General features: G+C 40.6%; 1 protein-coding gene across 5 annotated transcripts in view; it reads right to left on the bottom strand.

Moving 5' to 3' along the window:
- The window catches only part of LOC121190024 (membrane-associated guanylate kinase, WW and PDZ domain-containing protein 1-like), an 85,876-nt gene that overhangs the window by 53,960 nt on the left and 11,211 nt on the right, over positions 1-20,705 (bottom strand). For all 5 annotated transcript variants that reach the window (XM_041050570.1, XM_041050595.1, XM_041050579.1 and 2 more), the window contains exon 2: positions 4,444-4,560. In XM_041050570.1, the coding sequence (XP_040906504.1) occupies positions 4,444-4,560 (117 nt within the window). The remainder of the gene's footprint in view (positions 1-4,443; positions 4,561-20,705) is intronic.

Genomic DNA, 20,705 nt, shown 5'->3' with positions numbered 1-20,705 from the left:
AGAGTGGAAAAAAGAAGAAGGAGAGACCGAGGAGAGAATAAGGAGCTGCCACTTGCCTGGATGCAGAGCGAGCCTGGAGCCAGCAAATCAAGCTGTAATCCCTTTCTTTGTGTGAGCGGCAAACAGAGAAATTTGTCTCCAACAATGATTTCCCCAAGATCGGCAGTGGAGTGGAAAACAAGGAAGCGAGGGAGTGAAGGACAGCGAGGAGGGGAGGGAGAAAATGAGAGAGAGAGAGAGAGTGGAGGAGGAGATGGAGGGTGAGAGCAGCAGAGGCAAGGAGACAGTGGGAGCAGCTAGAGTGTGACAGAGAGAGACAGAGGAAGGCAGCAGCCACAGCCAAGCCACAGGGACGCTGACACTCACTGGAGGATTTGAAGTGAAGAGAGAACGATAGAGAGAGAGAGCAGAGAGAGAGAGGGAGAAGGAGAAGGAGCGGGAGGGAGAGATCAGGTGGGGGGAGGGAGGATTGGTTCGCTCTGTGGCTCAAACGCTGGGATAACGCCGAGATAACCCTCATCCCCAAGCAGCAGCTGTAGACGTGAGAGGGAAATGAATCCCACGAGAGAGCGACTTCTCTATCAATTGTGACATTTGCTGCACATGATAACAATGGCCATCTGTAGCAGCAGGGCTATGAAGGAGAGGGGAGAAGGCTGGGTTGACAGGAGGAGGGGGTTGTGCTCTTCCAATAAACACACATTCACACACATGCCCAAAAGAGAGAGAGAGAGAGAAAAAAAACACCTCGGCCAGCGGTGGAGGGAAAGGCACCTGTTCGAGTCAAACACAGGGAGAGAGAGCAACACATGTGCTCAGGAGAGGGGGAGGAGACACTGGAGACACACAGACAAAGGAAACAGAGGGCTGAGAAGTGTGGCTTTTATTTGACTGCTTTTGTCATTCTGCCTTGTCATGCCCAGAAAATATTTGCATGTGTGTGAGAGGGAGAGAGGCAATAAACAGGAGGTGGCGGCGATAGTAGGTCACCAAGAAAGGGAGAGAGGGATGGACAGACAGAAAGAAAGGGAGAGAGGAGGGGCAAACAGTACAAACATTTCAAACCAGCATTGTGCTGTGGCCCATGTGGCCTTTCTTTTTTTTTTTTTTAAAGTCATTACCAGAAATAAAAACGGGCAAATACACAGCCAGAACATACACAGATTTGATCACACGTACCTAAAAGTGACTAATAAGCCTCACACAGAATATGTCTGGTGATATTACATGTTTTATTTTTGTCAGACTAAAACTAACAAAGAGCTGACCTTAACGTATTATCTGTGGAGCCAAAGCCTGATATAGTAAGTTCTCTGTTCCACATACCAACAAAAGCACGTCAATGAGCCACTGGATGACATGTTCCTTTATCTCCATGAATGTGGGCACTGTAGTTTATTTTAAGTCAGTCCCACATACACCTTCCTGCTTCTGTAAACATTCACTTTTGCACCAAATTCACTATTTACTCCTGTTTGAGTACCGTTTGATAAAAACTAGTTTCCGAGCTAATAGTGAAAATTCAATTTTGTTTTTTTTTTTTTCATGAAACTATGTGTTTATGTGTTAACTATGTGATTTACATCCTCGGTAGAAATCAATGAACTTCAAGTGCCACAACAAGGGTAAAGAAGTCAGAAAGTATTGAGACAGCACTCAGGATTTGTTGACAATAAAAAAAATAGAGAATATCTCCTGCTTTATCTTTTAATGATTTATCACTACAACTATAGAGTGGGCAGAGTCCATTATGTTGCCAGTTAATGGTGCTTTGTCTAGAGAAAGTGGAGCCTTTTATTGTGGGTTACAATGTGGAGGAAGTGGAATATTTCCAATTAATGGATAATCTGGGGAAAATTCTTCCTGCATGACTGTGCTCAGGTGACTGTACATCTAAGCAACACACTGTCTCGCTTTGTGCCACGTTTCAGCAGTGACTCGCTCAGGTGTTTCAAGTAGTCTATATAGTATTGTTCTGGTTCACTTTTCAGTCCCCTCATTTATAAATGTAGTGGACTGAAAACTACAGTATTTCCATCTGAATTTACTATTAGTATAAATTAGCATAATATGGAAAAACTCAAGTAAAGTACAAGTACCTCAAAAAAAATGGTATGTTCTTAAGTCCCTGTTCTTAGATGCATCTTCTGATCTCTTCTTTGTGGATAAACTCGGTGGAAATAAAGTGGATGGCAACACTGGTCTGTCACTCTGCCAGTCTGTGTCAGTCTCTTGGTTGTCCACTTTGACTGAGAGAATTACTGAATGGATTGTCATGAAAGCCTCTAGCATGGCTGGATACTCTAAGACATGTTAATGGGGAAACAGCTACAGAATTACTGAGTCTTGCTAATCATCAAGACCTAACGTAGCTCTACAAATGCTCTACCTGAACATGTGGACGTCTGTCATTACTTTCTCGTGCGTGAATCAGTCTAAATCATTGCAATGGGGAATACACGTCATTACAACTCCAGCAAAACACAGTGAAGCAGAACAGATATGAAAATAATGAGACGTGTTTCTGTTGAGATGAACAGAAAGAACACTGCAGTAAAACTATCTTGAAGCAGCACATTATTCCTCCTCTCTATAATTTCACTGACTGAAAGTTTATGGTCCTAACTTAACTTTAGCTGCTCAGAAAAGTTGATACCAGTGACCTTTCATACTGAAGCCGTCATGTTTCCTATCTGATGGCTTACACCAGTTCACTAATGATAAAGTTCTCACATGTCAATACAGGAATGGCTGTAATGTTTATCCATCTTCTACAATTAGTTAGCAACAGATGTGCATTGGCTCAGGGATTATTCTGTTATTATTAAGGACGACTCACAGGGTTTCACTGCATATCCTGACAGTAATGTCTAAATCAGCATCCTTTATGTGGCTCCCAAAGCTTTTGGCTTCTGACCCCTTGAAACGAAGCAGTGCACTACTTGTGCCCCTTCATCACAAGTTATGATGTAAGTGTGGTTATGGGCTGTGAGCTGACTTTTTTTCTTGTCTGATTTTTCTTAAGTAAAGGACTTTAACAGGCATGATAAAGTGAATGTATCAAGTGTTTCACTTATTTCAGAGGTTTTTAAGACCTGAAGAGGTGAAAGAATACAGTATCTTACTTAATATATACATTTAATATATACATTTTAGGAATTTCTTTTAGGCTTTAGACTTTTTTAGGCTCTTAGAAATTTTTTCAGGTGAATGTATCCAGTGTTTCACCAGAAAAAAAAGCAAAATTAGTGAAAAGTAATAAAAAAAAAACGTAATCCCTTTAATCATCTCAAATGGTCTTACAAAACCATCACTGAAAAACATATTTAGCATTTTTATTTTGTCAGTGTTCAACTTTAATTTCATTACTGTCTATCCTCTGTACACGGAGACCTTCCCATCGTCCTGTGATCTTTGCGAGAGTCCAACATGTTCATCACATAATCAGGCAGGAATCTATTTTCAATATATCAGAACATCATAATCCCAGGCAGGGCACGGGGGGAGGCTCAGAGTGGCGGATTTACCAGTCACATGGCTGAGCACAAGAGAAGGACAGGCAGCCAGAGATTGACAGGCACAAAGTGAAAAAGCACAGAACAAGAGAGAAAAAGAGAGAGAGGGATAAAATACAACATTTTATTAGGGAGCACTGCAATGCAAACTCATGCAAACAAACACACAGTCACACAGGGTGACGTGGTGTTTCATGGGAATGATGATCCTTTCTTGGCTGATTAAATCATGTCTATGCATATGTGTGATAATCAAAACTATTCCTCAGGGACACACACACACACACTCTAATCACATGCCCAATAGATCCACCGTGCGGCTTTACACTTTAAGCTTCTAGCTTTGTGGTCATCACTACTCAAGCAAATTTAAAAAATTTTTTTAAACATGACATGAGTACAGTAGGAACATGAACTCAGTAGAGGTGTATTGTGTCATCCAACTGCAGATCAAACTGTTTGTGACGTAACAGAGCCCAGCTGTGGAGTCTGGCACGGTGCTGGGTGTTTGGTTCGAGCCACGCTTTTTGTATATTTCACAGCTATGTGAGACAGCTGCAAAAACGGTGCTCTTCTGCGGTCAAGAAACCACAAGTGGCTTTAATGGGGAGAAATACATAACAAACACTCCAGAGATAGTGCTTGGAAAATGCCATATTTGTTTTTCTTTTCATTTGTTGGATTCAGAGATGGTGAAGATTTTAAATGATGAAAGGGAAATAAAGTGTAACAGAATAATTTATGGGTGAGTGAAGGGAAAGAATGAGATTAATAGGAGATGAATCAAAAGATAAAGAAGCCAAAAGAAAGTGGGTCATGACTGTAAAGACGAGGAAACGATGCTAAAGAGTGGTTAAAGACATCACTCTTAAGCCAGATGTTCTGATTTAAGCATCCACCATCACATTATCATAATATTTTTACTCACAAGGCACAGCATGGCGATACAGATTGGCTCGGATTGTCTTCTGCAGCTCATGGTCGGGCGAAGACTTTTGAAACCTCAAGCTCAGGTAGTGCTTCAGGTCCTTGTTGAGCTTGTGACCTGGAAACAGAAGACAGACAGAAACAGCTCAGGTAAACAAAGCTCAATGTAAAAAAAAACAAAAACTGGCTGTCTCCTTGCTGCTTACATGCTGTCATTTGACCAAAAGTAAGGTCATGAAAGACCATGACATTTCTATTGTTAAAATGCTCTGGGATACTAAAAGAGAAGGTCATGTTTACCTTCCTTAGACAATATGAAAAAAACATTAGACCTCTAGTAAATAAATTTATTTGTCTTTGTCATTAAATTTGACCATATATTTATCTCTTAAGTCCATGTGATGCAACAAGACAGCCATGCTAGCGGTTCTGTATATAGGCACGGCAGCACTTTGAGCTAAATGCTAGTTCACGGACAAGAAAATACTGACAATATGCAGGAAAAAAACTTTTATAGAGATAGAGTGGGCTCTTAGTGATTAGCAAAAGTCAACAAAACTGCAGCTGTTTTACCATTAACAAGACTTAACAAGTCTCCAGCCCAGGCACTATTTTGCTTAAAGTCAAAAGCATCAACATGCTGGTGGCTCTAAAGGATAAGTTAGACAAACACCAAAGCCTTTAGAATTAATGCTCTGGGAACCATGTCTGTACAAAATTTTATAGCAATCCATTAAATAGTTTTTGAGATATTTCAGTCAGGAGCAAAGTGGGGGACCAAATGACAGAGTGACCGAGTGGCACTGCCATTCTTAGTCCTTTATGTGTTTCATAAGACAGTAATTGCAAAGAAAAAAACAATTTAGAGAGAAATGCAGAGACTGAGGCGGGTTTGGGAAATTGATTAAAAGAGTCTCTGATTGGCTAGAATTCCCAGGCTTACTCAGCATCCACCCAATAAGAGTTGCTGATGCTGCTGGCTGAGTTTGAACAGAGCCCAGGCACTCACAATGGGGCCAGATGGTCAGAGCTTGCTCTCACGCCAGGGTCTCATTTAGGACCATTTAATGATCTCCAAATATATCATCCATGTCTGGGGGAGCTGGCAAGCACCTCTTAGGGGAGGTGCCATGGCCTCCTGTCGGCCTCCAATCCACAGCGGAAGAGTTTCTCCTGGCTCTGTGTTTCAGGATGACAGGGTCAGCGCACTGATGGGAATTATAAGATGGTTGTATTAAAAGTGAAACAGCAGACAGAGCGTCTTTAGCTTCTGTAACGTGACGTTTAACTGAGTGAAAAAGAACACGTAGGTCAGGAATAGTTACAAGGGGGATTTGATCAGATTGTTCAGATTTGATTAAAAGTGGGCCCGGCTTTGAGATGCAGAACGATACAGTGCTGTGGACTGTTAAGCCTCCACCCACACCTCAGTCGCATTTTTAGATCAGAAGGTTTTCCAGGTGATAAATGAACTGTTAACATTTGAACACAGGATTCGAACAATGCATTTAGTTTGCAAACCTGTGAACATTTTACTGATACGTTCAGTATCAGTGTGTTTGTGACTTGCCAAATACCTAAATTAACACAATTCCCACATTATGCCTCAAAGTTACATTTCCTTCACATGTCCTTGTTGCTGTAAATTAGTTGTTTGTAAAGGTGATTTCTCTTTAAGATCTTAAAACTTGAATTCCTACATTTTTAATATTGCTTGTTCTCATTCTGAGCTTTTCTTCCCTACAGGACGTTGAATGCTTACTTTATGCAATAGATGGTTTAAATGAATTATTCAACATTTTAGCATATTCGGCATATTTGCTTTCATGTTGAGAGTTAGTTGAGAAAATACCAATCTAATGTCTGTATGGTAAATATGCTGCAGCCATCAGTTAGCTTAGCTTAGCATAAAGACTGAACACTAGAAAACAGCCAGCCTTGCTCTATCTTAAGGTAATAGAATACACCTATGAGCACCTCTAAAGCTCATTAATTACTACGTCATGTGTCATTTGTTTAAGCAAAAAAAAAAACAAACCCCACTGGCACTGCACAGTTTCACCAAATGTTGAACTATTCCTTTAAGATTAGTTGTGTCTGTGGTTGAACTTCGATCATCCAAATGTTACTAAACAAGGCAGGACAGAGGGAGGAAGGAGGGAGTGCTACTGAAAAACTAGAATCTGGGAAAAGGACAGAGAGCGTCAGTGTAGCAGCTGAGAAAGTGAAAATACTCTTAAAGCAGAGGAGTATCTGTCATCTTCCTTGAGGTGTGGCCCTGTGGTCACATCATCATATGTCAGCCCCGGCTTCACATCCACCTCCTCCCCCCTAGGGACCTGACTATAAATACTGAAGCATGTAACACTGATAATGTGCATAAACACTAAGTCCCAAAAGATAACAACACGCAGGCATCTAATACTACAATGACAAAAAAACAAATATCAAATCAAAACTGACTGCCCTCTGATACATTTGTCAACATCAATCCTGGGAGACTACAACTCCAAACCAGTCCTACCAATACATCTGTAACACAGAAATTTGAAGCAGGGTGATAATAATAACAATAATAATAACAATAAAAATAAAAATATTAAAGGTGCAGACCAGATTCAGAAACACAGCTAAGCTAATATTATCACAACCAAGAACCTGATTGTGGTGTGAGGTATTTTCTGCCCAGAAGTGGAGACACTGGTTGGTAGTCTACTTTGCTGTATTTTTCCGTTCCTATACACACACTGACACACACACACACACACAAATGCACACATTCACACAACCCACTGTGTAATTCAGTGCAAGCAAAGCACAGTCAGGTAATTGTTACCTAGCAACCAGCCAGTGCTGACGACCATCATTACAGTCCCTGCTAGGCAAGCAGCAGTCACACTGTAAAAGGAAAAACAGATACAACAGCACACTTGCACGCACACACACACACACACACACGCACGCACGCACACGCACTCAACATACACAAGCATTCTTTCAATTGGTGCAGCTTCTGTTGCTCGAATTTCCACATCTGTGGTGATTTGATTTATATACATAACAGTACCAAGTCAAAAAATAAAATATGATTGGATCATGCGGCTCATACATTAGTGTTTGCATTCACTGTGGTGTCAGTTTTGCTGGCTCAGATGGTTTCCCAGAGATAAGGAACGCTGTCGGGAACAACCCCCTCCTGAGGGTTTGTACAGCTAGCAGAGGGCGGGCTGCCCAGGTGTCCTGCTCCATCAGTGAGAAAGTCATCAAATATTCAATATTTATGAGGATTAAAGTCATGTAGATCAGAGACTACAGTCCCACCACTGTGTCTGTGTGTACAGTTCATACGCCATTTACTTAGTTTCTCCCTGGATTTTTTTAATTGCAAATGCGGTTTCTCTGCACAAATAAGCAGCTTTCTGCTTTCGCCATCTCTCTCCTCTCTCCTCCCGTCGCTATCTGCAGGTATTTCTACCTCTGGAACTGTAGACTCTGGATCTGTGACTACAAACCACCTACTGCCCATGATCCAGCTCAACACCCACTGCAATAGTTATTATTATTTGTCTTATTAATAGTCTCATTAATATTAATATTAATATTAATATTATTATTGTTATCCTTATTTTTTGTCTCATTATTATAATTGTTGTTATTATTGTTATACATGTCTATGTGGAACTTGCATTGTGGTATGTTCTCTTTCCTCCTGCTCTCTCGCAGATGGCCGCCCACCCAAAGGTTCTGCTTGAGGTTTCTTCCCGTTAAAAGGGAGTTTTTCCTTGCCACTGTCACCAAGTGCTTACTCATAAGGAAACACTGGGTCTGTGAATAATATTGTAAAGAGTACAGTCTAGACCTGCTCTGTATGAAAAGAGCCCCATGATAACTTCTGCTATGATTTGGTGTTATGTTATGGTGCTGTAGATGTAGTGTTCTGCATGTCAAACTGATTGAAATGAATGAAAAGAAACAAACTGATATCTAGCTGTTTCACAAAATTTTATTTACCCCAGTGCTGATCATTTTAGCTTAGTGTGTCAGCATGCTAACATTTGTGTTTGGTCATTAACCAAAGTGCTCTGCTCAAGCACTTTGGTGATGGTGCTAGATGAAAAGTTGAGGTATCATCAAAGTTGAGAAGCTGGTGAGATATTTCACTCTGCACTGAACAGAAGTGGTAGACCAACCAAAAGACAGACCAGCATTGCCATCCACAGAGCCACACCACTAGGATAACTACAAAATTAGAGGTAATTGATCGATCAGTCAAATGATGGAATGATAATTTCAAGTCATATTTTAAGAAAAAAAAAAAGGTTATAATTCACTTGTGGTTTTCTTAGTTTCCCTTTATAGAAACAGGATTATCTTTCTGTTTTGGACTCTCAATTAAAACAGGCCAATTAGGGCTCTGGGAAATTGTAATGGACGTTTTTAATGGTTTTCTGACATTTTATAAATCGATAGAGAAAATAATCATTAGCTGCAGCACTAAAAAAAGGCATGTTATTGTGTCTTTTAGTGAAAATAACTGACAGTCAGTCTGTCTCTGGATGATAAGATAGATCATATGAGAGCTTGGAGAGAGGATATTCTTGATTCTCATAACAATGAAATCACTCCATCAGGGAAAATCTGAGACGCCAGAGACATTAGTGCATTGAGAGATGTTTCCTGGGAGCTGAGATGTTTGTGGAGCCGACTGGTAAAAGACTGTGTGTGACTCAGATTGGTGCTTTTCAGCCCTGGATGAGGCAAAAGAGAGATGTGTGAGGATATGAGGCCCCTGTGCTCTTACAGATAGAGAGTGAGAGAGAGAGACGGGTTTAACCCAAATAAGACTGGATTATACACATCCTCCATGCCTCCAGTCAGCATTACATAACCTTAAATCTAGTTATGCATCCCTGTCTCATTTTGGGACTGAGGGGAGGGTGGGGGTGTGTTCTCAAACATCTAAGGAGATAGTGATTCACACATTCTCATGGATATTTCTGTGAACATGAAAGCACAGATACACACACACAAAACACATCTATGTTGTAAATATTAGCTTGTAATTAGAGATGTTGACCTAAGAGCCCTTATGTAAAGGTTTGCATGATTTTACCTCATGCAGAATGGGATACATTTTTACATTTAAAGAGGTTTCAACAAAAACTCTGCATTTAAGCATGTCGGCCTGATAGCATGAGAGCACAAACACATGGTTATGGCTGCTGAAAACATCAGCAGAAGACTGTGCCAAGCAGCCGCAGCCTATAGCGCCACATAACAGCTGTCATCACCACAAGTCACTGCTGCTGCCTGTCAATCATGCCTGTGAAAACAAACATGCCAGGTGGTTATCCTTTCAAAAACAGGAGTGCTACACATCCAAACAGTAGTTGTGATTTGAGTGATTTTCATTATTTGTATGTACAAGCAGATAAATCAAATCAACAGCTTGTGGAGAACGAACGTTGATTCAAGAAAAACGTCCATGTCAGTGTGTTTGCTCTGTGTGTGTGTGTGTGTGTGTGTGTGTGTGTGTGTGAATCTCTGTTCAGCTGCTGATTGGGATTCATCTCCCACCCTCTGGCTCAACACTGCCCCCTGTGTCTCTGAGCGTCACCACCACCAATAAGCCTGCTTCAGGCAGACCCGTTACCACGGCAACCGAGAGCCAGCCAGTGAATGAGATGAGCTGTGTGTGGTCATTATGTGCTGCTGCCCCCCAGTGGTGGATGTTAAGTCTATGAAGTTGAGGGGGGGAAATCTGATCTACAAATGTGACTTCAAAGATGTCACAGATTCTTAATCCCTAGTGGGATCCAGTTGGAGTTAGATTCAAAATAATTTTTATAAAGTTTTTCTGATTCTGATCTGATTATCAACTACTGACTAAAAAGTAAGGAGGCCTGTTGGTGGTGGTGGTGGAAAGTAAGAAAATGTACTCAAATGTTGTCCTTAAGTTTCATGTAACACTATAATGTTTTCTCCACTACATTTATCTGACAGCTGGTAGTGAACATCACTTTGGTAGGACACAATTTGCGACTAAGCTGTAACAAATAAGTCTAATGAGTTTAGTAAAATATCAACATAATTTCTTTCAAGATACAGACCACACATGCAGGTGTGTGTTTATACTGGCCACAGCAGGAAAAAATCCTTAAATTATAGCTGCTCTCTGGGAGAATGCTGTACAGTTAATACTCTGCAACTGGTAAGTGACTAATTATTGTGACCAAAATACACATTAAGAGATAAGATGAGCATGGTAACATTGAGAATGGAAACAACAGATTCCAAACAAGTACAAACACCACCAAAGAAAACTCTGTAACCCCCACCTTCTGGAGTGAGCTCAGAGGGAGTAACCACAAAGATGCATACATGCGTCTAGTCGCCGCAACAGTGGTTGAGGCATGTTGAGAAGACCTCAGGTCTTATGTGTCAGGCTTGTCTCTGTGTTTCTCTGTCCCCTGGAAGTTGCCACGGGCACAGATTAGGTGTTAAATTAAAGGCAGGTTGCCCTTACTTTGGGTTGAGGAGAACAGACAATCCTGCAGTAATTGGAGGACACACACACACACACACAGGTCTACCTAATGAAACACCTGTAGTGATGACAGAGAGGATTACAATGCAAGACAAGATGTCCTCCCAAGCAGAGGGTGCTGGGCTAAGGTGACCCTGTCTAGGTGTTTGGCCATGAAACAGCCAGGTGTATTACGATCTCTCTTCAGAATTAATGCGATTGATATGACCTTCTTTAAAGGAATAGTTTGACATTTTGGCCAATAGCCTCATTTCTATCAGTAAACTATGATCTTATCATACATATAGGCTACGCCAAGTTATTCTAGGCCAGGTCTTGGCCAAGAAAAAGTCCAGCTCATAACTCACCAAAAACATTTTTTACACACTTTATAAAATAGCAGTTTCTTGTTGTTTCTGATCTTTATGTTAATTAGTGAACTGATTTTAGTGAGCGAGATTTTGTTACCTTCAGACACAGCTGTGATTCCAGCCTTTTTGCTAAGCTAAGCTAACCAGCTGCTGGCTCCAGCTTCATCTTGGACGGACACACAGGAGAGTGGTATCAATTTGCTCATCTAATGCTCAGCAACACAGCGAATAAATCTATGTCCCAAAATGACAAACTATTCCTTTAACACTACAACTTAGGTAGCAAAAAATTCATCCAGATATGCTCAGTATTACAAAGAGTATTGCTCTATAACACTAGTGTGAAGCAGTGGTCAGTTGGGGATTTCACTGGCCTGTCTGTTATCACATTTTGATTAAGAAGGCACCACTCTGTCTGCACCCTCCTATCTGGTGGGGAGCTGTGGCACAACAAGAGCAACAGAACACAATTACAGACACAAAATCACACTCTGGTTGTCCATTACTTTTCTACTAAGCCATCTACTAAATCTTTAAATTGCCCTTTTTGTCACGGTTTCATAGTTTCATGCAGCTCCCAAGCCATCTGAGGCCGATAACAAAGAGCTCAAACCAAACACAAAGAGATGGCATTTCCTCCAGAGGACAAATAATATTGTATTTCCTCAGGCCGATTCCAAATAATGGCCACAGAGTAGGAACTGGAAATGCTGGTTCTTAAACAGTAAATTCCATTGTTTCAGCAGCTTCCTGTGGGTCTCAGGACATCCGGTCAGTCAACACTGGACTCTCCAGTTACAGATGAGAGCATTTAACTCTACATTATCCAGCAATATGAGGAGGGGCTGTCTGAGAGAGGTGAACGAACATCGGGAGGGATGCAACAGACAAAACTAATCAGATACTCCTGCTCTCTGTGATGGGCCTCTCTCTGCTCTCTTGGTGTGAAAAAGTAGCTGCAATCTCCCGCTATTACGTTGCCATTACCCTGGCTGAGACAGTTCATGACAGCTGATACAGAAGACATGATAATAATGATATTAAACATGGAACTCACTTATTTTGCTCACGTCAATTAAGCACATACACACGCTCTCTCTCTCTCTCTCTCTCTTTTACAAAGACACAAACATACACACACACACATATATATATATATATATACTCACACACAGCAGCCACAGATATAAAAGCAGTGTATTCAGCTTCTTCTGCACATGTTCACCACTTAACAGCCACTGTCTTATAGCTGTCTGCCATGAGCCCTGCAATCAGAGCAGCAGGGAGGAAAAAACAACAATCACAGAGAGGTCCACCATAAAGCTCTGGACCGGTCCTTTGCCCTCTTTTTCTATAATTACCTCCATAACCAGCCACACCCAGCATTGCTTTCATGGCATTCCCACTCCAAACCCTCTCTCAGTGGGCCCAGAGACCATGGAGAAACCAAGCAGGAGTCCTGAATGAGACCATCATATTCTGTAAAAATCTCTGCTGTATTTTCTTCCACCTTTTAAACATTATTCTTGACTAATACAAACTCTGTCAGTGCATCAAAAACAGGTGTTTAGAATATCTTAGCCCAATACTACAAATTACATCTTCTTTACATTACTGCTGACCACAGCTTTTTAAATTGGTGAATACTTTTATCAGCCTTGCAGGCAATCAGTGGTTTCAGACTATACATTGGTATCCTTATTTCTAAACTACTTCAAACCTATTTTGGTATTCCTGTACAGCATACAGCATTTTCCTCTTACTTGTCAACTGACATAGACACAAATGCAGCCAGCAATTATTTCTGGTCTGTGAAAGTCTGCAAAAAAAATAACAGGGATAAATGCCCATGACAATATCCCACAGCTCCGGGTGACATCATTAAGTGTCCTGTTTTGTCCGATCAACAGTCTAAAACCTGAAACTAGTCAATTTACAATCATGTAAAATAAAGAAAAACAACAAATTCTCATATTACAGGCTGCAACCATAAAAATTTGGCATTTTTGCTCAATTATCAGAATAGTTTATCTTTGTTTTCTCCAATGGATGTATTGACTCATTGTTGCAGCTCTAATATACACAACACAAGTTTACACAAATACATTTTTTTCTTTTTGTTAAAGAACACATTTCTTTGTATGGACTCTCTGGTTTTTCACTACTGAACATGCATAAATGTATGGATAGTTTATGTTCTGACCCAGTTCTCCAGTGTTGTGTTGCTGAGTCAGAGTCAGCAGTGCATGATGGGAGAACTGGTTTTGTCGGAAGAGTCACAGACAAAGACACACACTCACACACACATACACATACACACAGAGGCGCACACACCGAGTCGAGCAGAGGCGGCCTGTTCCACTCCAGTGCGCTGCTTCTGTTCACTGCTAAATATAACCAGAGAAACCAAGGCCTACTGCTCCCTCTGCTCTGTGTTAGTAGCTGAGTAGGCTAAAAGATGGAGGAAGAAAAAAGGAGCCAGGAGAAAGAAGAGAAAGAAAGGTTAGTGTGACTGTAAAGACCAAAAGAAAGTGCAAAGGGTTGAGAGGAGGGTCAGTCTTGAGTGATGTGGGCACTGTCCCAGAAATGTTGCTTATGAATACTCCCTGTGCCCAAATGTATTTCAACACAGACTAAACATGTACTGCTATTCCTGTCAAATACTGGAATACCAAACTCAACATACTCCAGATGGCAGGATCTCTATTTTTATCCCCTGGGTTCATTTTTATAGCAAAGGAAAAACACTTCTTTGTGCCATGTTTCAAAAAAATGCCCACAAAGCAGCTATTCTAATGTGTCCATTGTATCTTTTTTCCTCCCGTGGGCAACATGTGTAAAAACACCAAAGCTTCGAGTAGGCTGAATCCTCCCTGGCGGTGAGAGAAAGCATCGAGCTGCAGCCGGTATATGAACATGCCATCAGTTCTAACTGGCTGCTTCTGTTAAATGTCATTGCCTGCCTGGCCGTTACACACAAAGGGCCCCTCTGTCATTAAAGTCCCCTCTTTCACAGGAGATGATGACCACGGGCAATGAGACGGAGATGAGATACACGTCCCCCATCCTCCCTTCCTCCCTCCCTCCGTCAACTGCTGCAGCAGACTTGAACACATCACACCACAGGGATGAGTATGTCATCACCAGTCAGCTAATATGATGAAACTCACAATAAAACACAAGACAAGAAATTACCACATTAGGCTTGAATTATAGTTTATATGCCTCTGGATGAAGGAGTGGAAAAGGAGAAGCCTTTCCAGTGGGTGTAATAACCACTAATTTGTACCTTGAGGGCTGTAATTGAAGGGGCTTCTTGAGCAGTTGATGTGGCACACAAACAAACCAGCGGAGTTAGTGGAGAGTAGTAGGCGGGACATCCAGTGCCCTATATATCTGAGTTCTTTGCTCATATTAACTATATGGAACACCCACTTTTACAAAAATAGCCATACTAACCAAGGGGCTATCCATCAGATATACAGAGCTGTGTGTAGGGACATAGGGACATATCTGACAGACAAGAGGCCTCACAGGGAGATTTATTAAATTAATCTGTCAGTTCCTCACTTAGTTACCAAATGATAGATGCTGCTACCAGAATTTTCTGCTTAGAGCAGGGGACGGCTCCAGAGCCGCATGTGGCTCTTTCACCCCTCTGCTGTGGCTCCCTGTGACTTTGGAAAATAAAGAATGAGTATTTGATTTAAATGTATTTTTATTTTAGTTCGTTCGTTTTTAATGTAATTCTAAATTTGAAGATTACGGTGATCTTATAACATTAAAATAAAACGTTTTACATTTTTTGTCGCTCAAAATATGCGTCACAACCGCCGATGTGCGACCCGGCGGCTGCATTTTCAGGTTGACAGCTGACTGCACGCTCCAGTACACGCGATAAAGTGATGGCGGAACACAGAAGCGTAAGTTTTTATTTCATAAATACGATGAGGACTCAGATATTAACATTAAGTATTTTATTTGAAAGTAAGCATTAACCAAGTGTCTTTTGTTCGTAGTTCAAAATGTTTTTGTTACATGCAGAAATAAAATTTCGTGTAGTTCATTGATTTCTTAAATGCAACACACTATAGTTTTTTATACATAGCATACAGGACGAATTATTAGAGGACGAATTATTTCGGAACTGGGCATGTGTGTCGGAGGATTTACCTAATATGCTAAAAATCAATAAATATAGTGTACTTAACCATAAAGTGAGGCGACATTGCAACGAAATAGCGGGGGGCGGGGGGTGCACGTCTCAGTCTCTATCAAAACTGTCTGAGAGCAAAGATAACACACAGCAGACTGACAGCTGGGGATCAACAGCTGAGATAAGATTAAGGAGAGGCCTTGGATCTCAGGCACTGGCCTTGTTGTTAGGATGCTGCAAACCTTCACAGGTGCATGTCAGTCCTGCCTCTTCATACCTAATAATCCTCAATGCACATACACAAGTTCTGTTTCCTTTTTTAGATTTGTAGACTAAGAGACGAAGAAACAGGCAATTGAAAGGGACATTGCTAATCATTAAGTGGAAACATTAAGAAACGGTTTTGATCAAACCTGTAAACAACACTAAAAGTTGGCAAATCAATCAAACAGTAAATCTAACTGCAAAAAGTGATGTCATGATGTGAGCCTCTGTTTCCTAAACTCAGTTTGCCAAGCACTGCTTCTGTCTCTTGGTGATGCAATGTGATTGATTCGTCAGGTATTTGTCTATCAAGTATCCCTATGTGTGACGATATAACAGATGGTCTGGAGAACGGAGGTGTCTGTCCGTTTTTGTAAGTGCTGTGTGCAGAAACAGAAACATGCGAAAATGAGCAGACGTCCACCTACAAAGATAAAAAAAAAAACAGATCTGTAACCAACCAGGGGCACAGTGATGAAGATAAAATGCAAAAAGATTATGACATTTTCTGCAAAATGTTCACGGTGCCATTAAAAAGACATTTCAAGTGACACAAGCCATGTCAAGTGTCTATCTCCTCATTGTGCTCAGTGAAGAGACAAAACTAAAGCATTCATTAAACCACTGATGTGACCCATCTCTGGCGTCAGCGGTTGAGCTGCCTCAGATTAAAGATATGTGCACGTCTAAGTGATGTTAGGCTGCAGTCACACTCTGTGCATCCTTCATAAAATACTCACCGTCAAAGCATCAAATATCTGACCCTCAGATTGTGAGAAATAGCAGATTCTCCTTCACAGCTGGATAGCACCAAACACAGAGATGATTGCACGACATTTGAGATGGAAGTGCGAAAGGAGATAACCAATGGGTGACAAAGACGGGGGGGAGAAAAAGTGAAAGAACTGGAAGTGAGGCCTTTGTAAGAAAAGGAGTGATGGAGCGTGCAGGGGGCAGTTTCATCCCACTGCTGAGCAAAGAAACTGTTCTTTTGTGCAGAAATGAAGAATAGTTTGGATTCACCATTATAAGAATTATTTAAAGTATAACTGAAATGATTGGAAGAAAAGTCCTTCAGTCAGCAACAATTCTGATAATCCACTAACTGTTAAAGTTCATTTTAAAGCAGCTTTTCCTGTATGAATATTTGCTCATTTAGTTAGAGTGTTTTCACACCTAACCTGTGTGGTTCAGTTCAAACAAACACTGGTCCGTTTTAGAGCTGAAACAATTAGTTGATTAGTTGATTGACAGAAAATGAACCAGTAACTTTCTTGATAATTTATTAACTTTCAGTTATTTTTTATATCTTTATTATATCTTTGAGTTTTGGGTGGATGGTCTGATAAAACAACTGATATTTTATAGACCAAACAATTCATTGAATAATCAAAAAAATCATAACTAGATTAATTGATAAAGAAAAAAAGTTAATCGCAGTCTTAAAAAAAAGTTAACAGAAAACAGTGTGATCAAAGATTAAAGTACCCCACTGTTATCTCCGCACCTTTAGCTTTAACAGATTCCACTTCTGCACTGAATATCAGGCGCGCAGTCAAAATCTTACATAATGGGATCCTGTGGCCTCAGCTGTCCTTCTGAAACATGAAAAAACACCAGGAACCATTGTTGAGTGTTGACTGTTTGATGAGTACAAAGACGGACAGAAAGGTGTTGACGGTTTAAAAATAAATACAATAAAATAAACAGTTGTCTGAATCAGATATGATTACATAATCACAGTGAACATTAATATGTTGAGATCACTAAAATGAGATCAGGTGCTACTTCTCGCTCGTTGCAGTTCTGCTTCAGTAGTGTTTAATTGTGGCTGCTGTGAGTGCTTTAATGAGGCACTGATTCATTGTGTTCGATGCAACATAATATGTCAAGTCCTTGTCCTCTTGACTCATAATGAGAGCCTGTTGTCTCCCACAATTGGCAGCCATATGTCAGAATACAAGATATCACCCAAATTTGGATGATTTATAAAGGAATCTGATGGTACAACATAAACGGCTGACTTGTCCTATTTAGTGGAGCAGATTTCTCATGTAACATATCTTCTTTTCTAGCTCCTTCTCTACCCCGCGTGGTAGCATTGCTCCACTGGAGCCTATTGTCATATAAATTGTAAAACCAGATCAGTAATTCCTTCCTTCCTTCGTAATAATGACAAGAAATCCACCAGAGCTGGAGAGGCGACGACAATTGGACTGGACAATTTCCAGTGCTTACTCAGGCATATTTGAGCAAGTGATGAGTTCAAGGTCTGCAAGAAGGAAGGATGTGTATTAATTGTAGCCAAACATAGTGAAGGCCTTGTACCTTTTTAAAAGCATTTCCTGTTAAAATCATGCAAGGCAGTCAGTCAGAAATGTATCATCGACATGGCAGGTTAAGACTGGATTTCTTATTTGAACATGAACATACGGACAGGCTTTCAGAGCTAGAAAATTAATCGTTTAAGTAATTTTTTAAAGCAAAAATGCCATGTGTTCCCTGCAGGTTTTCTTGGTCTTCTCTGATAGTAAACTTAGTATCTGCAGTATTTGCAGGGTCAAGGATGCTCTGAGCCTCTGACATTCAATATTTGAGAGCAAGCTGCCAAGAATCATAAAGCATGCCCTCACAAATGAAACACATTTACCAAACACTGTTTCCTTAAACACACCAATATGGAGTGTTTTCAGAGCAGTTCCTGGCTGTAAATGCATGAGCAGGTGATGAAAACTTCAGGAGGACTAAATGTTCTGTGTATAGGAAAGTGTTAAATCTCTTCTGGGAATCAGTCTTTCCAAAATGGTTAGAGGTTATGTAAAATGTACAGAGTTTGATGTTCATATATGACATAAAGCATCATCATAACATTTGCTTTTGCCTTTCTCAGTGTGTTAAATTGTCATCCAGTCTCCCTTTGTCTCACCCTAACTAATGACTGTTCAAATTACAGCCAAACCACAGTCCTGTCCTCGGCCTAACCCTGCCTGGCCTGCTCAGCACAAAGTATTTCTCCCCCACCACCACACCTCACCCCTCAGCACAGCCAGATGCTGCCAACTTCTGATGAACAGCTGCAGCCCAAGGTCACTCCCTCCCTTGGACAGACAGAAGCTTACAAACACTCCCAGACGGTAACAGAACAAATCTCCACTGTGTTTGAGTTGGAGGATACCATGTATATATATATACATAGTAAAACAGATAAATCTGCTTAATCGTTGAGGGCCAGCAGCAGATATTTACCTTTTATCATCTTGCCTGATGAGTGTTTTAAAAATACGCCTCCATCTCTGCTTCTCATTTTAACAGTTATCTGAAGACATTTCGGTCAGATTATGGCATCTGCGATGACGGTTTACTGATTAAACAGACTCAGCTACCATATATAACCTCACACTGATGCTCTATATTGAGAACAGAGACAAACATAAAAGAATAAAATGCTGTTTTCCTTCTGAGAGCTCAATGAGATTTGAGTCAGTTTCAGGTCAAGTTTACAAAAGGCAGCATAGCACAAGGTAAGATGGAGAGCGAGTTACACAAGTTAAGTGTTGAAAGTAAATTTAGCTGACACCAACAGCTCAAGAAAACTGTTTACATCATTATTTCACTTTGTCAAAGAGTCTAAATTTACTCTGGATATGCAGTGATTCAGAGCCACAGCTGGAAGAAAAACAGCAAGTGATTTGATAGGTGGAGGCATGTGTCAGATTGTGGTAGATTTGTTTGTGAAAGCAGGCCAGAGGATTGAAGGAAAATATTGGTTTTTAGAAAGGCTCATGTGAAATGTTTACTGACTGGTCATGACCAGAAAGTCAGACATGGCTTAGGACAGCAGAGACATTAAACAAATAGAAAGAAACTCTATATGTCTGTCTAAATTTGAACTAATTAGAGTAGAAATTGTAACTATTACTGAAACTATGGGTCAATCCAAGTTGTCTGCGCAAGCAGCTTTTAACAACCCACTGTTACATTTTGTTGCTAGGTGATCTCTGGCAGTTACTCCTATGGCTTGTATCACAGGGTTGGGACAAACAACCTATATGGTTGTTTAGATTGGAGGACTTGCTGTGAATACAACCTTGTTATATCATCACCTTTGGACTTAATATGGTGAACATGTTAGCAAAGAATAGCTTATTTACATACTCAGCAGTTACAGAGAAAAATTTGCATTCATTTGGAATCATGTCTCTGGCCACTCTGGCAAATGTAAGTCTAATATTCACTCTCTTCTAGCTCTGTTTTTGGTCTCTCCCAACTCCTGAGGGAAATATCTGACTCTTTATGTGATAGATGCTTCACTATGTTCACCAGCTAGTCTCTAAATGTCTCTGACTGCTGAACAAGTAGTGGAAAGTAAGTTTTTCAAAACTTTTTCACAGGCAATAGCTGCCTGCTACGGCTGAAAACAACACTATGAAATCTTTGAGTGAGCCAAAAACACTAAATGTACAGACTAGTAAGCTAAACAATTAGTCGAAACAGACAAAACAAGTGTATCTTGGAGTCAAAGAAATTATGAAGGAAACTCTAGCGCATAGCCTGTATTGAGCAGAAAATGACACAAGAAAAAACTACAAAGCCGATCACAGTGGCAGGTTGGGGATTGATCAGCCTGTTGTGCCAGTCAACAGAGAGATGTCTTATGGGTGTTATGCAGATGAGTTCCAGCTGCGCACACAGCTGCTTACATGCAACACATCAATCACACGGTGTGAAACCGCTAAACACACATACTCTGAGGTGGTGCAGATTTTTCTGTATTAAAGCTTCGTCAGTTGCAGGGAAATACACTCTACAACAGAGAGACTTCCCTCACAACACTAATCACCTTCATTGTTGTATCTTTCCTCTTCGTAACTGTGACTAACTCAAACCACCACAACCGGAACAGTCTTCAAGCTTCTGGACAGTAATGACATTATCAGATGAGGGAA

Source organism: Toxotes jaculatrix, chromosome 2 (genome assembly GCF_017976425.1).
Source record: "Toxotes jaculatrix isolate fToxJac2 chromosome 2, fToxJac2.pri, whole genome shotgun sequence".
NCBI classification, from domain to species: domain Eukaryota; kingdom Metazoa; phylum Chordata; class Actinopteri; family Toxotidae; genus Toxotes; species Toxotes jaculatrix.
The sequence above is the reverse complement of the archived record's forward strand: the minus strand, read 5'-3'. Positions and strand labels throughout refer to the sequence as shown.